Source organism: Odontesthes bonariensis, chromosome 4, assembly GCF_027942865.1.
Source record: "Odontesthes bonariensis isolate fOdoBon6 chromosome 4, fOdoBon6.hap1, whole genome shotgun sequence".
NCBI lineage: Eukaryota > Metazoa > Chordata > Actinopteri > Atheriniformes > Atherinopsidae > Odontesthes > Odontesthes bonariensis.
This window is the reverse complement of record NC_134509.1, coordinates 4648382-4666829: the sequence shown is the minus strand read 5'-3', so window position 1 is coordinate 4666829 and position 18448 is coordinate 4648382. Positions and strand designations below refer to the sequence as shown.

General features: G+C 38.9%; 1 protein-coding gene across 4 annotated transcripts in view; it reads left to right on the top strand.

The window, feature by feature from the left end:
* Positions 1 to 15904, top strand: part of pkn1a (protein kinase N1a) — a 62854-nt gene extending 46950 nt beyond the window's left edge. For 3 of the 4 annotated variants that reach the window (XM_075462575.1, XM_075462577.1, XM_075462574.1), the window contains 15 exons: positions 47 to 156; positions 1105 to 1248; positions 1500 to 1575; positions 2533 to 2668; positions 2932 to 3058; positions 4764 to 4843; positions 5240 to 5312; positions 5694 to 5785; positions 6080 to 6256; positions 6943 to 7005; positions 7528 to 7604; positions 8652 to 8794; positions 9370 to 9477; positions 9667 to 9747; positions 14317 to 15904. In XM_075462575.1, the coding sequence (XP_075318690.1) occupies positions 47 to 156; positions 1105 to 1248; positions 1500 to 1575; positions 2533 to 2668; positions 2932 to 3058; positions 4764 to 4843; positions 5240 to 5312; positions 5694 to 5785; positions 6080 to 6256; positions 6943 to 7005; positions 7528 to 7604; positions 8652 to 8794; positions 9370 to 9477; positions 9667 to 9747; positions 14317 to 14520 (1691 nt within the window). In that variant the 3' untranslated portion in view covers positions 14521 to 15904. The remainder of the gene's footprint in view (positions 1 to 46; positions 157 to 1104; positions 1249 to 1499; positions 1576 to 2532; positions 2669 to 2931; positions 3059 to 4763; positions 4844 to 5239; positions 5313 to 5693; positions 5786 to 6079; positions 6257 to 6942; positions 7006 to 7527; positions 7605 to 8651; positions 8795 to 9369; positions 9478 to 9666; positions 9748 to 14316) is intronic. The other variant, XM_075462578.1, reaches the window with a different exon arrangement.
* Positions 15905 to 18448: the final 2544 nt, after the last annotated feature.

Sequence of the window (18448 nt, the reverse complement as noted above, 5' to 3'; positions counted from 1 at the left end):
ATGATATAGATTATTGAATCATATTATTACAAATGTTTGTCTGTAGCTGAGGTGAGTGCGGTGCTAAAGCTGGATAACACAGTTGTGGGCCAGACAGCTTGGAGGACCGTGGGAGAACAGGCCTGGGACCAGACTTTCACTGTGGAGCTGGAAAGGGTCAGTACACACTCACACGCACGGGCACCCTCTCCCACAGGTCGGCTCGTAAACGTTTCATGAGTTGATAGAACTCTGTCGAATTGGGGTGGGGAAATCATCATAAATATACTTGTTTTTAAGACTGGCATGGTGTTTTCAGTTAATTACCATTACAATATTCATATTACCATTATTTTCCCATTTCTAATCACTAAAATCAGTGTTACTTACTACAGATAATGATGAGTAGCTTCGAAGTCTGTTGGTAAACGTCGGTTGGTTGTTTCAAACTCATTCAAATGACAAAGATCATGTGCGTGTGTGTAAGTGTGCCATGATGCTAAAATATCCAGGATGTCTTTAGGAATTTTGAGAATAGGCTCAAATTCTATTGAGGTTCTGAGCCTGTTGATCGCCAACTAGGCCTAGCAGTGAAATCATCACAGATCCAATGATTTTGGTTGGATTTTTCCAATTTTTTTCTATGGAATGAGTACCTGTATACTGTTTGCTGAACAGAATGGCATATTTACTGATGTCATAATTTGGGGGAATAATTGATTGCCAAGGAAGTAAAGATGAAAATGTTGTAAAAAAAACGCCTGATTTCTTTGCATTAAATTGAGCCAAAATCATGTAGAAATGTATTTTAAGAGTTATAATTTAATTGGATGTTGTCTCCACATGTGTTCTGTGCATCTGGAATGCATTTATTGACAGCTTACCCAACCCACTGAGGATTTGTGGAAAATTTTAATTTTCCAACATTTTCTATCAAAAAATGGCCATAATTTTTTTTCGCGATGTTTCCTGCAGATTTCCTGTGATTTTTGCTTCTTAGGGTCAAAGTGAACATAAAAAAAACACAAATAAAAAGTATGGCAGACCATGTCAGGTTCAACCCATTTTTAAATGTAAATAAAACCGTTCGTTTAACACCTCTGTGTGACTGTATGTGCGTTTCAGTCGAGAGAGATGGAGATTGCGGTTTACTGGAAGGACTACCGCTCACTGTGCGCGCTCAAGTACCTGAAGCTGGAGGAGTTCCTGGACAACCAGAAACACAGAGTTCAGTTGGAGCTGGAGCCTCAGGGGCTGCTGCTGGCTGAGGTACACACCCACCACACAGACCTAACAAGCACACATGACAGTATAAAATGGGTAAAGGGACACCGACACGTTATATATTTTCACACTGTTCATATTGATTGCTATAGATAACATGAGCTATTCAGATGTGTTTGCACACACACCTACCAGCAGGCTTTGATATTGAGAGTTTCCGTAGGATGTTTCAAAATAAAATACGGGTCTGAAGGTTGTGCTTGTTTTCATGTTGTTCTGTGATTTTTCTTTTTTAGGTGATCTTCTTTAATCCAGTCATTGAGAGAGCTCCTCGCCTACAAAGACAGAAAAAAGTATTTTCTAAGCAGCAAGGTGAGAAATTTAAAGGGAAATCTAATGTTTCTTGTCCTTTTTCTACTTATCTGCCTTATCTCAGTATAAACAAAGAACACTTTGAGGCAGTAATTCGTAGTTTTGTCATTGATGTTTTTATCTCTGTGAGCCTGATGAAGAGAAACTGTTGGTTTCAATCTTTCTTTGCAGCAACAGCTCCCTCTAGTGGTAAATTATCATATATCTTTATGATGATAACAAATATGATATTTACATCACAAAAATTGAGCAGAAAACATGTTTGAGGATTGAAAAAAAATTTCATTGATCCTGAATTTGTTGTGTATTTTGTGTTTTTGTAAACTTCTGTGAAGAAGTTTCTTTTATTCTGCCTCTGATATTTCTTTTTTTACACTCAGCTGACTCAATTCAGTTTCAAAATCCTTTTGTTGTCGTTTATTTTTCCTAGATTTTATTTATTTTTTTCCTTGAAAGAGCCAAGCATCCTCATTTTACCCATATAGGCTTGATAAGATATAACACTGTCAGTATTTTATGTGTGAAATTCCTCTATTGTATAACCAAATGTAACAGGATTTTCTGTTAGAGGTGCACTCAAAATCTAAAATAAAGTGGTACAGGTTACAGAAAATATACAAATAAAATCGATCTAAAAAGGAATTGGGGTATATCTCCCAAAAGTATAGGTTTTTAACCAATTCTTTTATTTTTTTTTTAATCTTACAGAGTCTTGTCTTAAATGCGTTTCTACAAACAGTCAACTGTAAATGAAGTGCAGTATCGATTCTTTTACAAATGAAAACGGATGCAGGAGTTACTTGCGTGCCGTGATTAGCATCTTCACTTTCTTCATTGCCAGTGACGGATAAAGGAGGCTGCTTGTTAACTTAAACCTAACTGACTGATGTTGGAGAATGAAGACGATCTGCTCTGTAGGACATTAGTGACTTTATATATGTGTGCATGTATTTCAAGGCAAGGCGTTCCTGCGTGCTCGTCAGATGAACGTGGACATTGGGACGTGGGTGAGGCTGCTTAGAAACGCCATCCCCACTGTGAACAATTCGGGAACCTACAGCCCCAACGCACATGGCCTTTCTCTCAACTCTGGGTGAGACAAACACAACAAATTTAAAAAATCACAAACGGCGAGTCGCACAGATTCTACAGGACAAACACTCTGCAGCAGTTTGATAGCTGTCAGTCAGACTATGCTATCAAACACAGCAGCATTCCTTGAACCTTTTTCCTTGTGTTTCCGGGCAAAGAATAAAGCCTCTGATGCTTTTTCTGCCATCCTTTTTGTGCTTTGTTTTATTGTCCATCTGCACTACGATGTCCGTCTGTTTATGTGTGTTTGTGTGGAATTTCCAGGGAGATCTCAGTGGAGAAGTTGAGTCTGGACAGCGAGTCTCCAATAAGAGGAGATTACAAGAGAGACACGGACACACACACTCCGGTGAGACAGACAGAGAGAGAGGAAACCAAGGAAATAGGGGAGGTGTGTGATGAATAGTTTCACTTAGGTTATGTTCAAAGTCCCACATTAAGACTGCCTCCACCAATGGAAATGTGTAACAATAACAGATTGTGAGTGAATTCATCTGAAGCGGACTTCCTCATTTCACTGATCCTTGTCTGCCCTGTGTTGAAATCTACAGCCTGGGCACGGCAGTAAGAAGAAAACTTATTTTTCACATATGAGCAAACTTAATTTGCCTAATCCTGCCTGTGAAAATGCAGAAGACACAGAGCTGAAATGGTAATTTAACACCTAGAAAAGGTAATTTAGGCATTTAATGACTGGGTGGAAAGTGGAGATTGAGAGTGTCTAATTACATATACAAAGTTATCATTCGCAAAGAGCAAAAAAAAACAGTCCTGAGTCTGTTTCATTTTGGCAGAGCGGAGAAGTAGTTAAGCAAGGTTAAGGTTACTTTACTGGATGTTTGATAAAAGCTTCCAAACCAATGTTCCCAAAAGCAAACAAATCCCAGAGTTCTGAAAGTCAGGTCAACATTTCAGCTCTTTATTAAACACACTCGACATGTTTAAGGTCAAAGTGGCAGGCACGTTATCAAATCAAATTTATTTATAGAGCACATTTCATGTACAAACAATTCAAAGTGCTTCACATAAAATAAAAGCATTGCAGCAGGGAGTGCAAGAAGCATTAAAAATACATAAAAGAATATAAAGAGAAACAAATAAAATCATTTAAATGAATTTAAAAACAAGCAACAGTCTAGATAAGTTAAAAGATATTTCATGCATAGACACATGAGAACAGAAATGTTTTTAACCTGGATTTAAAAATGTCTCCATTTGGTGAAAGTTTAATCTCTCTGTTAGAAGCCCTGATCTGTGACTCAGAGCAGCCGTCAGCCAATCAGAAGCTTTGTGTGTTGATCTTTGGCTTTCCCAGTGTGAGATGCCACATTGCCCTCAACTTGTTATCGGTGTGTGATTTTCAGTTTGAAGGCAAGGAACGAGTTATTATTAAGAAACTATTCGGCTTTGATCTCCACAGAACCACAAGTTAAAACAAATATGGAAGTTAAAGCTTTTCGTTTCCCCAGTATTTTTTTTTCTTGTTCTGATTTGGCAAGTTTTGTACATCCAACTTTCCAAGTCATACCATGCGTAGGCTGATGGGATTTTATTTGTGTCCGATTGAGAAAGAATTCTCACTCTTAATACATGAATTACAGTGTTGCTAAAGGTAAATTGTAAATTGAAAAGTAATGCTACACTGTAAATATTAGGGGTGGGACGATATGCTCTGGTCACAATTCGATTGTATCACGAAAAATCGATTTTTAAAAATCGCGATATGTACATGAATCAATTTTTCCGCCCACCCCTAATAAATATCTTTACATTCAGTCTAGACCGATAGTCATCACAGTCCATAGATTCAACTATCCAGAGCACAGCTAACTGGAGAATTCAGAGAACACTGTCTGCCTAGTGTGTCTGCAGCAGGCAGATGAATGTTTAGTGGGAAAACATTACTGTTGAAAAATAAAAACCAAGTCTCCTCCGCTGTCTCCAGAAACAAAACAAAAAGTTACTGTATGTGGGTTTAAAGTACAGAGCAGGGACCGTAGATATCACCTCCGTCTCTTGTCTTCCATTGTGCGTCTTCTTACGTTGGCCTCGGCATGTCTTCTCCTTTGTCTCCTTCCTAACGCGATCTCCTGTAGGACCTGCTGCCAGCCATCGAGCCCCTCTCCCCCAGAGACCTCACCCCTGAGTCCCCTGTCCGAACCCCATCTGCCAGCAGGTACGCACACAGAACCGCTGTGTCACATGCATTGCTTTGTGCATTTCTGATAATTAAAAAAATAATAATAAATTCACAGTGGACATTTTTAATATATGAAAGTAAATAAAAACATGAATCGTGACTTAATTGTGATGCTGGTTTCTGCTCACCGTTGCAGTAGTTCTGGGCTTGAACCAGCCACGTCTGTTCTGTGTGGAGTTAAAGTATTCCTTTGAATAATAACTCTGTTAACTGTGAACTGAATGCATGTGAATGATTGTGAACAGGTAGATCTAAAGTACGGAATGAACTGTTATTCATTTTGTGCGATTATTACAAATCCAAATGACTGCTATTCTTTGGTGCATTTGTTAGACTTACAATGGGTTATTTTTTGTGTCCACTCATCGGTAGGCAGCAGAAAGGTCCTCTGTCCCTCCAGGACTTCCGGCTGATCGCTGTGTTGGGCAGGGGACATTTTGGGAAGGTAATAATTCAGGTGGAATCCACCAATGTTTGTGGAACAAGGTTTGCTAATCACTTCGTTGATGACGCAAAGAAGCAAACAGTTGCTCAATATTTCCCTAAATAAATACAGTCACCAAAATATGTTCAAGTCCTATGCAGTGAAATGATAATGAGCTAAAAGTGCAGTCTCTCAGCTTTAATTTGATGATATTCACATCCTAACGGAAGGAAAGGTTTATACTTGTTTATTTATACCTTCATTTTTAGGGGTTACAACGGAATTGGACTTAATTTAACTAAGAAAACGTTTCTTCTTCTCAGTGAACTTATTAAAAAAAGCTCCTTAGTCGAACTGTGTTCATATTGGAGAGTGAGACGCCGTGCGTTCTTGTGTCTGCAGGTGTTGCTGTCAGAGTACAGAAAGACGGGGACGATGTATGCCATTAAAGCCCTGAAAAAAGGAGATATCGTTGCCCGGGATGAGGTGGAAAGGTGTGTGTTGATGTGTTTTATTCTTCGATTCTGTGTGATTAGCTGTTTTTCGTCCAAAAAATGTAAGCTTGCCAAACTTACATTCATACACGTTTAGATCTGTACCTTGTATAATTACAGCTCTCTGTGGACTGAGTGTTGATGCTTCATTGACCAAAATATTTCCAGTCTAATTATGAATGATTATTTCTGTAATCCTTTTCTTTCCTGCTCACATTTCTTCTTTTTTGACTCCTCTTCTGTATTCTCCCATCTTTATCTTTGCCTCCCTTCCTTTGCACCTTCCTCCTCCAGTCTGATGTGCGAGAAGCGTATCTTTGAGGTCGTCAACTTGTCGCACCATCCCTTCCTGGTCAACTTGTTCGCGTGCTTCCAGACACCAGAGCATGTGTGTTTTGTAATGGAGTACACAGCAGGAGGTGACCTGATGATGCACATCCACACAGACGTCTTCAAAGAGCCACGAGCCGTGTACGTAATGTGTGTGTGTGTGTGTGTGTGTGTGTGTGTGTGTGTGTGTGTGTGTGTGTGTGTATATAAGGGAATGAAAAGAAACCACCAGCATTTAGTTTTGTGAGTTTGTAAATGTACATGAATACACACAGATGAGTCCTGATAGAAGAAAATGGAAATTACAATCACTTTTAGGACATTTTTAGTATATTTAGTTGCAGGCACTTGTGGTCTAAAAACACACACAGATCATAAAATCAAAATCAAATTTATTTAAATAGCACATTTCATGTACAAACAATTCAAAGTGCTTTGCATAAAATAAAAGCATTGCAGCAGGGAGTGTAAGAAGCATTAAAAAATACATAAAAGAATATAAAGAGAAACAAATAAAGTCATTTAAATTAATTTAAAAACAAGCAACAGTCCAGATAAGTTAAAAGATATTTCATGCATAGACACATGAGAACAGAAATGTCTTTAACCTGGATTTAAAAATGTCTCCATTTGGTGAAAGTTTAATCTCCACTGGCACAGATGAGTCCTGATAGAAGAAAATTTAAATTACAATCACTTTCAGGACATTTTTAGTATATTTAGTTGCAGGCACTTGTGGTCTAAAAACACTTTTGTCCATTATGAGGTTTAAACTTGTTTTTTTCACTAGTAATGGAGAAATGGTGTTTCTTTTCTTTTGACTTCAGGTTTTATGCTGCTTGTGTGGTTCTTGGACTTCAGTTCCTTCATGACCATAAGATTGTGTACAGGTAAGTGGTGGCCCCCACAAACCACTTTTTGTACTGAATGTATTGGAATTAAAAAAAACAAACTCAGGATGCAGCATTAGAAAATATCTACCACCAGATCCTGTGCAAAACAACTTTCTAACACTTCCACCAAACGGTTTCTTTTTATAAAACGGAGCCAAATGATGCTAATTATCTGACCAAAAAAGTGAAGTACTTTTTCACGTCATTCTGTATGTGATCATTTTAAATTGATGCTCATTTTGAAAATGAATAAAACAGGAAATGCAGGTTTGTCAGACTGAATTCTCTCTAAATATATTATACCATCCACACATTGACGGGGCCAAGAAGATACTTATTACTATCTGCAAGGACACTCTGACTTCTCCTGTGGCACAAGGAATGTTGACGTCAGTAATTTTGTACAGCCATGGTACTGTGTACAGCTTCTCAGTGTGTTTTATGCCTTTGAAACTATCCGTGTGCTTTCTGTTGTATTGTAAAGAAACCGCTCTTATCCACATCTCTTCTCCCTCCCAGAGACCTCAAGCTTGACAACTTGCTGCTAGACATGGATGGCTATGTGAAGATCGCTGACTTCGGACTGTGTAAAGAAGGTGGATATTTATGTTTCTGAGAGATGGGCTTTTGATTTTTCATGCTGTCTACATACAGTTTGCCTCTGTTAAAGGAGCAGGTTTTTTTTTTTTCTGTTTTGTTTTTTTGGAGGAACAGAACAAACATTTTTAAAATATGTTGCCACCAGAGAAGCAGTGTTAATTTCGTCAGCTTTTTTTAATTTAGTCTTAGTCACAATGTCGAAAATCAATTTTAGTCAACACTGTACATAATAAAACTGCTTCTCTTTTTCTCTATTTTATTTATATAACACAGTCCGGTCCCCCCACATCTTGGCCACCACCGGCATCGGCGGCATGATCAATCATTATCATGCAGGTTGTTTTGTTGTCCTTCGCGTTGTAAACGAAATGGCTCCATACATCCAGGCGTTGTTTTCGCCCAGCTCCAACAAACCGTATCAGCTATCCAAGCCCGACGCCATGACTGGACTGCAAAGTTGAACTAGCTACGGTTAAGTTATAGCTAGCTACCGGCTACGTTACTTGACATGGGAAGGGCCTAAACTCAACTGTACTCGACTCACTGTGGGACAGGCGCCGTGCAGGGACAAACAGGGCAACAGCGCGTAATCTTCTATGAAGTTCAAGAAACACTTAAATTAACAATTACAAATTAATTATAAACAATTACATTTTTAATGTCCATTTGTCCATGGCTTGTAAATTTCGTCTCGTCTTAGTCTCGTTAACGAAAATCATTTTTTATTCTCGTCATTTTTAATTTCTGGAAGCAATTTTGTGCATCATCGTCACGGGAAAAAGGGCGTTAACAAAATATTTTCGTCATCGTCCTGGTTGACGAAATTAACACTGCTGAGAAGCAAGTTTGTGGCACTAAATGATTAAATATTTAAACGTTAAACCTGAAACACAATGAAATGGTACCTGTTGTTGTTGTTGTTTTTTTTTTTTTGTTTTTTTTAAGCAACAAATTTCCAAAAACCAAAACAAAGAAAATCATCTGCAGCTACTGCGAGTTTCTCCTGAGAGCTTTCAGCCTCAAACAGCTTTGTCTGTCTGCAGGAATGGGCTATGGGGACCGGACAAGCACGTTCTGTGGAACGCCTGAGTTTTTGGCCCCAGAGGTCCTCACAGACACATCCTACACCAGAGCCGTAGACTGGTGGGGACTCGGGGTCCTCATCTATGAAATGTTGGTGGGAGAGGTGAGAACTAACATGTACACACTCGGTCTTTCAGTGTCCAAGGGGGTCAAAGCTGGACGAGTTTTTGTATGAACACACATTCTCATTTTGTTTGATTTCTATCACCTGCATCTGATGATACTCTGGGTGTTTGTCCAGGGAATAAATCTGATCTGTTTCAGGACTTGGAATGTTTTTGGAATTGCCCAATGGAGTGAATTTAATGAGTTTAAATTTTAGGCTGTAAATTGACAATTTTATAGATTCGATTACAGAATCTAACACGTAAAGGGGGGCCGCGGGTCCTTAAAAAGTCTTAAATTTAACTTGTTTATACCTGTATACACCCTGGGGGGGGGAAGAACAGATGACGATGGGACATGATGGGGATTTTTACCTAAATGCTCAGTCACTTTCACTTATTTTTCACAGTGGATGAAGTCTGCATGGCTTTAAATTTGGTAAATTAAAGAATTAAATGTATTCTGCAATTGGTAAATTTCTTGCAATATATCTAAGATTTTCTGAACCGTCTGCAAGTCACTAAAATGGATCAAATTTGTCCTTTTTTTGCATTCTTTGTGTGTTTTGTGTAGTCTCCATTCCCAGGCGATGATGAAGAGGAGGTGTTTGACAGCATTGTGAATGATGAAGTCCGCTACCCACGCTTCCTCTCCACTGAGGCGATTGCCATCATGAGAAGAGTACGTGCGCTCGCACAGCATTTTCTTATCAGCCTGCCTCTTTTGTCCCCCACTTATGTGACAAATGCTGAAATTTGCGTATGAAACGCCAGTGTTGTTAATGACGCGCTCACTTCTAATTTTAGGTTTTTATAATTGAATACCTCTCATGATTTCTTATTTTGTGTGTGTGTGTGTGTGTGTGCGCAGCTGTTGAGGAGGAATCCTGAGAGAAGGCTGGGATATGGTGAAAAAGATGCAGAGGAGGTGAAGAAGCAGCCATTTTTCAGAGTAAGTACATTTGTGAGAAGTGCTGGGGCAATGTGGCCAAAAAATTATATCTTGGCATATTTGAACAGAACGGTGATGCACCATACGTCACATTTTTGCTTCTTTTTTGGGTACTTTTCAAGTGTTCGACATAAAGGTTACCCACTAGCCTTAGGGCAACTAAACTCTTTGTTTTGCCAAGCAGAAAGTCAAGAAAAATATTAAAACAAATGTCTTTTTTTTTTTTTTTTTTTTACTTTTATTTTTATTAAGTTTTTCAATTTACAATACAAGTAGAAACAAAAAAAAAAAAAGAACAAAGAAGGTGCACAGACGGAAAAAGGTACGCATATATATCAATTACACAGGGAAAGATGCAACAATATGTATATAAGAGGTAGGTACAGGGTTTAGAGATACTTCAATAATTTTGTTCTAATAAAACAAATGTCTTTAATTCATTTTTCCATCCTGAAAGGATTGTTGTTAGTTATCCAAAAGCCATCCGTGATGCCTTGTTTGTGCCAAGTCTGTTAACCAATCACAGGCTGCCTTCACGACTCGTGGACCAATCAGACTGTTGTTTTCGTTATGAGAGTTTTATCATCTCAAACAGTGCCAGCAACCGGCTGAATTTTAAATGTTTTTAGACCTATAAGTTTGGTCAAGTTTATTTTGGGGGGGGGGGGGGGGGGTCATTGAAAGTAAAGAAAACAAATGAAAAAGCAGCAGGACGTCAACTTTGAGCTAAAGAACAATAAATAAAAATTCCTAAAGAAAGCAGAAATATAAGTTTGAGTAAAAATGCTGTTACCAATTTAATTTGGGGCTTATGTTATAATGTGGTGACGTTCAACTCAAACTCCTATAAACTTGGAAAGGTGCTGACCTAAGGCCATTACATCATTTCATAACTAAAATGATCAATTTATTGATATATTTTACAAGTTTGATATTTAAAAGCAAAGAGAAATTACTGGTGCGTCCGTCTTTAGAAGCAGTTTTGGTTGCATTAGCATTGGGTTACCACAGCTGTTTTTAATAGTTCAACTTCACTGGCATAATTTCATTTTTTATTTATTCTTTATTTTTGTTAGACTTTAGACTTTTCATTGAAGTTTCCTTCCCATCGAGCTGAAATCTCTAACAATGTTGAGGCTATGCTGACAGAACCAAATACCACATTCTCCTTTTTTTTTTTTAAAGGAAACATGAAAGTGGAAATAAACAAAAGAAAGTTACTAACTTGTCAAAGAACATTTTCATGTACATATATGACCCAAATACAAACTGTTACAGCACTGTTGATACTTGTCATTACACTTGTCTAAACTTACCAGTTGAAACGATACTTTGATATGTAACATCTGTATTCGTGAAGCAATAAGAAAGAAGAGATTGATGCATTTGTTTAAAAAAAGAAAAGATGATTAAAGCAAACAAACACTGTGGTAAAAAAAAATGTAGATTCTAAGTTCACAAGCACTTGAAGTCAGCATGAGGTCTTTGCGCTTTTTGACGCACAAAGCGAAATGGTTATCGGAATTTACACGGCGGACCTCAAACACACCAAGTAATGCAGCCTCAAGTTTTTATGTGGCGGTAGTTCAACTGTGTTCAACCCAGAATTAAGTTTGTCTTTACGTGTGAAATGACTCTTAGGAAGTCGGTGTACAGATATCAGCTTGCAGCCGTGGTCAGGCTCTGCAAAGATGATGCAAGTGTGCTCGCACTGTTCTGGTGTTCCTCTCCAAAGGGACAAAGCCAGAGTTTGACAAACGCGTTTCTACGTTTAAGGCCAGTTGTGCTTTCTTTTGACATTGTGCACAAAATCATTAATTAGCAACCAAGGAGAAATTGTGACTCTCCACCTCAGCATATCATTCACAAACACGGCAGTGTAGCGGTGTGGCTGAAGAACAGCACTGTGGCTCCAGACAGGGCAACGCATTACACATTGCATTGACATAAATGATGTAGTTGTGAGAATGCTTTAAGGCATTCTCACTATTAAAGCGGCAGTCTGCAACTCTTTTTCAAGCATAATGCCTGGAACTGTCCGGGGATTCTGAAAGTAGTACATTAAATACCCCAATACAAAAAAAAATTGAGTTCTCTAGGTCCCCTATATGTCCCGCTAGGTCCCTCCAAAGCCAGCAGGTTTGTTTACAAAATTGCAGACCGGACCGGTAAAAGGTAACCAATCGGGTTACGAGCTGGGCTCTGCTGCCTGTCAGTCACCGATTGTGCACGCGCGATACAAGGTAGGCTCGTCCCCACGCTTATTTATCTAGACTATTGAACTTCATTACGGGCTAGTCTACTTACTGTGTCTTCCATGATCGCAAATGACCGGTGAGTTGATGAATGAGGAGTCGTGTACGCGCATCTGGCGTGCACGTCTACGTGCACGAGTTCTCATGTGTTTTGATGGGGCGGGACAGGAAGTTGAATAACTTTTTATTTTTCGGTTAAAAAATAAGCATTTCTTGCATTTTGCGACTACGGAGGTCACCGTTTTCAACTTCAAGCGTTCTGATAGATCATGTAAACTCTTAAAATGCCAAAAAGTAGGACTTTACGTATGACAACAACAAATCCTGCAGACTGCAGCTTTAAGTTCCTGTTTCTCTTTATTATTATTATTCCGCCAGTTTTAGGCACCCAACTACTCCTGCATACTTTCAGCTATTTCTACAATTTTAGTATCAAAACGTTCAGCTCTGTCAGCAGATTCCTGCCATCATTTTTGGTGTTTTTAACTTTTACACTTTTTAATATATTCAACTTTTATTAAAATGTTCCCGTCATTCAAATTAAAGCTGCGGTCGGCAACTTTTTTTTAGTCATATTAGCTTGAACTGTCATGGGATTCTGGAAGTAGAATATTAAATAGGCTGTTTAGGAAAAATCCCGAAATCTGTAGCTCCCTCTAAAGCCTGTAATCATGCTTGTAAAAACCGAGCGCTCCCGGCTGTTTTTAACCAATCACGTTAGGGTGGAGGAATCCTACCTGTCAATCACAGCTTGTGCACACGCTGCTGAGCGTGAGTCTGCCCACAGCTTGCGTGCGCGCACACTGGTGTGAACTCACGTGCACAACCTCGTCCACAGAGGGGGAGGGGTTTGGGGGGCGATTCGGAGCTTGGTAGAGGTTGGGGGAGGGACCTGAAAGTTTTATTAGTTCGAATTTTCCGACTTTAGACTCGCAATTTTGAAAACCTGCCGACTGCAGCTTTAATGGAAACTGCTTTCAGCTCTTCCAAATCATCCCCCTCTTTCCAACTACTTCTGCATGCTTTCAGCTAGAGACACCATTCAAACTTTAAATGGGTCACAAGACATTCAGCTATTATCCAATTGTTTCAGCTTTTTCAAATCTTCAGCCAATTTTGAAATATGACAGTTTCAAAAACAGTTTCTTGATTTTTATGAATGAGCACACAGTTGAGTGCGTGCTGATAAGTTTAAAATTTTTCAGTTTCTTCAAACAAATTCCTCTAACTTTCATACAGTTTATCTTAGAGAAATAAATTATACCTTAAAATGTAGGAAAATGTGTCCTCTTTCAGCCAATGTAACTACTAAAGAGCTCACATTTACAGAATTTCAGCTATGAGCCTTGAACCGAGATCAACCTCTCAAATTCTCTGACTAACTCCAATGTTAAGTTTGGTAGTACACAAAAATCACAAAATTCCTTCAACCAATACCTTAGCAACCGTTTTACTGCTAAAATTGAACTATTTTCAGCTTTTTTAGCACGGTCAGCCATCCCCATTCAGCTTATAAGCATTCTCACTGCTGTTTCACAGGAAGAGCTCTTTCTAGTTTGATTTCAGATTTCATTTGAAAAGATGTTTGTATGAATTAAAAAGTCTAAATGAATGCGTAGCCCTACTTTTGTTTTTGTTTTTTTTGTTTTTCATATTCTGTAGCACTTTGAGGTTCGGAAGAATGTAAAGTGCATTATAAATAAAATCCATTATTATTATTAGTATTATTATTATTATTATTATTATTACTTGTGCGGATCTGCAGACGGTAGCTTGCTCTGCAGCTCTTTGTCCAACAACTGATGGAATTCAGCACACTTTGGATTCACCGTTTGAAATCAGGGTGGCCGCGGGTCCTTAAAGTCTTAAAAAGTCGTAAATCAATTTTCCTGAAAATAAGACCTTAAAAAGTATTAAATTGTCTTAAATTCAGATTGCATGGGTCTTAAATATTTGTGTATTTTTCTTTTTGCTCTAAAGGAACAGTATTTTATTTCTTTTTTTAAATATATTTACTTGATTTTATAAGCATTTGTTCATGGGACTTAAATGTTCTGAAAATATTGTAATAAATTTAATTTAGGACAGTGATGGCTAAATGTGTGTCATGCGAAAAGATCACAAAAATGTTGATGTTCTTAAACTCAATTGTCATTTTACCATACTGTCAGTGTGTTTACTTGGTATTTCCATCGTACGTTTGGTCTTAAATTTCATTAGAAGTGGTATTAAAAGATCTTAAAAAGTCTTAAATTGAACTTGTTTATACCTGTATACACCCTGTGAAATGGTTTCCTCTCTCATCTCTCTCCAGAATGTGGACTGGGAGGCACTGCTGCAGAAGAAGCTGCCCCCTCCCTTCGTCCCCTCCATTCGCAGCAAGGAAGACGTCAGTAACTTTGACGAGGAGTTCACCACCGAACCTCCGGCGCTTACGCCTCCGCGGGAGCCGCGCGTGCTCTCGCGCAAAGATCAGGAAAGCTTCCGAGACTTTGACTACGTCTCAGACCTCTGCTAGTGGACCGACGCTCACAGACCTCAAGGAATGTTGTATTTTTGAAGACTTCAGAGATTTTTGGACAGGGGGGGGCGACTGACTGTGCCTCTGACTGTCCACGCTCGTCTCCCGTTAATTACAATGTGAATGAATGCAGGGACTGAGGACTGTCGGTCTGCGTTTGGTTTTTAAGATTGTGGACTAAGAAAACAAAAGCTGGGACGGGTAGTTGTTGGGGTTAGATATCACAATGAAGGATAAACAAAGCACCCCTTTCTAGTCATTGTACACTAGTGAGTTATGTAACTTTTCAAGCATTAGCCTTTAAAATACCTCCTCCCATCCTCTGAAGTGTCAGTGTGGTCACCGTGCAGCTGCAAGAGGAAGAACTTACTGTCATTTTTTTTTTACTATGACTGTTGACTAGGGGCTGCTCAGTGGCCTCTCATACCAATGCCTTACATTTCTACTTGTACTTGTTCCACAAAGAGCCATTTTGTTTAGGTAGATTGTGGCCCTTTTATGTACAGCAGCAGAAAGGGTGCTGCAGGAAAAAAAAAAGCAAATGGAGATGTTCAGTGGGATGGTGGTCAAAGCTGACTGACTGATCAGGATGAATTATTTTTTAACTATGGGGTAAAAAAACCACTGCAGTGGACTATTCTTGTGATGTCCACCAATTACATTTTAACACTATGCTGCTTGGGTTTTACATCAGTAATCTGCACATCAGCCATATTTAACGACTCCTTGGTGCGCTATTCGGCGCCCGGCACAAAATTAGGTTTTTTTTATTAATTGGAAAATTGAGTTTTAAGAAGATTTAAACGTGTAGGACATACAATCATCAGCATAAAAGCTATGTGGCAAACGGATTACTGGAACAATTGGAACACTAAACTGTGATGTAATGCGTTGTTCATAATGGACTCGAGACTAATTCATCAACTTAAGTTTTGTGAAAATGGAATGAGTAATTTCCCTCCAGGACGATTAAATTTTTGAACTCACTGGCTGCACGACTTGTTGCGTCTGTTTTGAGACTTTAAGCCGTTGACAGGTTACCGGCTGTGGTTTGAGCTTTGTGACACTGAATGATATCGAAACGCTTTCCACCTGCAGCCGTAAGCGGAACAAACCTCAGCAGATCCACTCAGATCCTGCAGCGGTGAGTTCCGTTTGTCTTGGCAATAAACTTCTATACATGAACAATAATATGAGAAACAAAATAAAATGATACATTTTGTAAAATGGTTCAAACTTATGTAACAAGTTCCAATTACGAGAGCTTTGTCGTGAAGCTGTATATGTGTGTGATGGTGTGGATTTTACTCATCGTGAGTACGACAATACAAAAAGCATTGAGCGAATGACGTCTTCTTTCATAAAGAAATCCTGGAGTGAGTTTTGGTCTATTTTTGTGTTGTCAATGGGGAGGTCAAAGGTCAAGCAAATAACTTCTGAACCTCTTTATTGCATCTTTATGACTACGGCTTTTCTGGGATGTTCCTCATGGTTAACTGGGGGCAGGGGCGCAGCACCACATTTGGGGTCCCAGGAACAACCACTACCAGATAGCATACAGATATAAGCATGCAATCTATTTGATATGACAGAACAGACATAGTTTTTTAAAATTATAAAATGTCCTAATCTTTCACATTACCAGTTGTATAATGAAATGTATCATATTTATAGATGTTAAAATCACTTCATCAGTAGGTATAAATAAATATCGTTCATATTTGTTTAGAATCCATAATCTTGTTTTAGCAGTGTTTCTCAACCTTTTTAAGTCGAGGCACCCTGAAACGTAGGCCTGCTCAAGATTACATTCGCTAAAATAGGCTCACCTTCTCTCAAGTTGACACCACTTGCAGCTGCTGCGGCATCATCACATTCTGTGACATTTTCTGAAACCGAGTTGGAGTCATTTTACAAATTAGCTTTGCTAACATTTGGACAAATATTTGAACCAACATCGACCCTATGTTAGGCTTTTCGACACTTGTATAGGCTAATAGTTATTATGAAAATAAATACATTTAAGACAAATATGGCTTCTGTATCACAATTATGTGGGAGCCAACAAAATGAGAGATTATTTTTTAATTATTTGACTTCGGCTGCTATCACAGTGGTATGCAACGGAATGGGATATTCAGTTACTGTAGGCTGTAATTTTGACATTTGGGCTCACCTTTCTTGGGAAAGAAATCAGTCAGCAGTTGCTTTCCATTTTGTTTCCTCTGTCTCTCTTGCCTTTCTTTTCTTTTCTGAAAGCCATGCTGACCCGTGTCGTCAGCCAAAAGCACCTGAAATTGGCGCGCAAGTGTGCGCTGGACCAAGGAGCAGTGGAAGATGGAAGATAAAAGATCTGCGAGTGACGGCTTACATACCTTCAGAGGTCTTGTAGAGGCCATGTCTTGATGGATCAGAGCTGTTTTGGCCGAGGGAAAAAGGGAGACCTACTCAATATTACATGCGTGTTCGTAATGTCATTGCTGATGAATGTATTTGTTAATTTATGTATAAGAATATTCATTTTAGGTCAAACTTTTTGTATTCTCTTGCCAACAATGTAGACATGAGGCCTCGCAGCCCAAAGAATTAAAATATCAGCACAGGTTTCCACATCACTTCCAGTGTCTCCATCCTGATCAGAGGTGTGACCAGAATGGCATGTGTGGGGGGGCAGTTAGCTCATCTGGGGGGGCAGAAAACAATACCTGAAAAAAATCGGTGGAAAACCACTACTACAACTTCAAGCATAATAATAATAGTAATAATTCAATTCGGTAATGAAAATATGGCCACACTAGCATAAATCATGACCGTCAATTTTGTTAACAGTGTGGAATTTTTTTTGTTTGGGTTTTTTTCTGTAAAGAAATGTAGAACTTGTATGATGCTATTCAAACGAACCAACTGGAAAGCAGTTTTGACGATTGTTCTGCCCATTAACCCCTTCGCCATGTTGCAAATATGTCCCATTTTGGAGAGGTTTTTAGACCAGGACTAAAGTCCTGGTCTAAAATGGATGCAATAGCTTTTGTTTAACATGCTCCACATTCTCCATTGAGGGTTTAAATTCAAGTAGCTACTTGGGGCAAGACATCCAGCCAACTCCAGCTTTTTATTACCTTCATTAAGTCTACATTTCGGATCATTATATACAACAAAAACATCCGAAAATGTGAAAATCGAATCAAAAAAATAAATAAACCTATAAACTTTGCAGATAAATGCTTTTTTTAAATCACCACCCGCATTTATTCTATCAATACAAGACACAAACAGAGATAATAAATCGTGGCCTTTTTTCTGGCCAGTTTTCTTTGGATGGACAGGGCATTTCTCAGGGGGGCAGGACTTGTTCCTGGGGGGGGGGATTTAGAGCGGGATTTAAAGCTTCAGCTGGCAGCTGTGTTCAGTAAAAAAAGCTTTAAAATCCCGCTGTTAGTCACCGGCTCGCCACCAAATAGCAGACAGACACAGATATGCGGATGAGCAAGGTGAAATGTGGAAACAAACTGTTGAAAGTAAGAAAAAGACTGTTTGCAAGGTCACAAAATCACTTTATAAGATCACGTGCTCACATTTTGGTTCATGTGACACCAAATCCACAAAGTAATCCAAAAAAAGGGGGAAAGAGCAGAGGCACTCTGAGATTTTTGTAATAAAAAAAAGCCTTTAATATAGCATGGCAAGTTGGTTAAAAACACAAGGGCCTACGCGTTGCGGCCATATTGGCCTTCATCAGAGCAAGTCTCCTGAGCGTTCTAAGCCCCTTTGTGTCTCCACAAAGTAATCCGTTTTGAATGTTTAACAGTCCGAGTGATGTTTCATTAGTGCACATTTAAACCATAGGGCCTCTGAGGTTTAGTTCCTGGGTCCCTGCAGGGTAAAAGACGAGGAACATCTGAGGTCATGACTAATAACTAAAGAC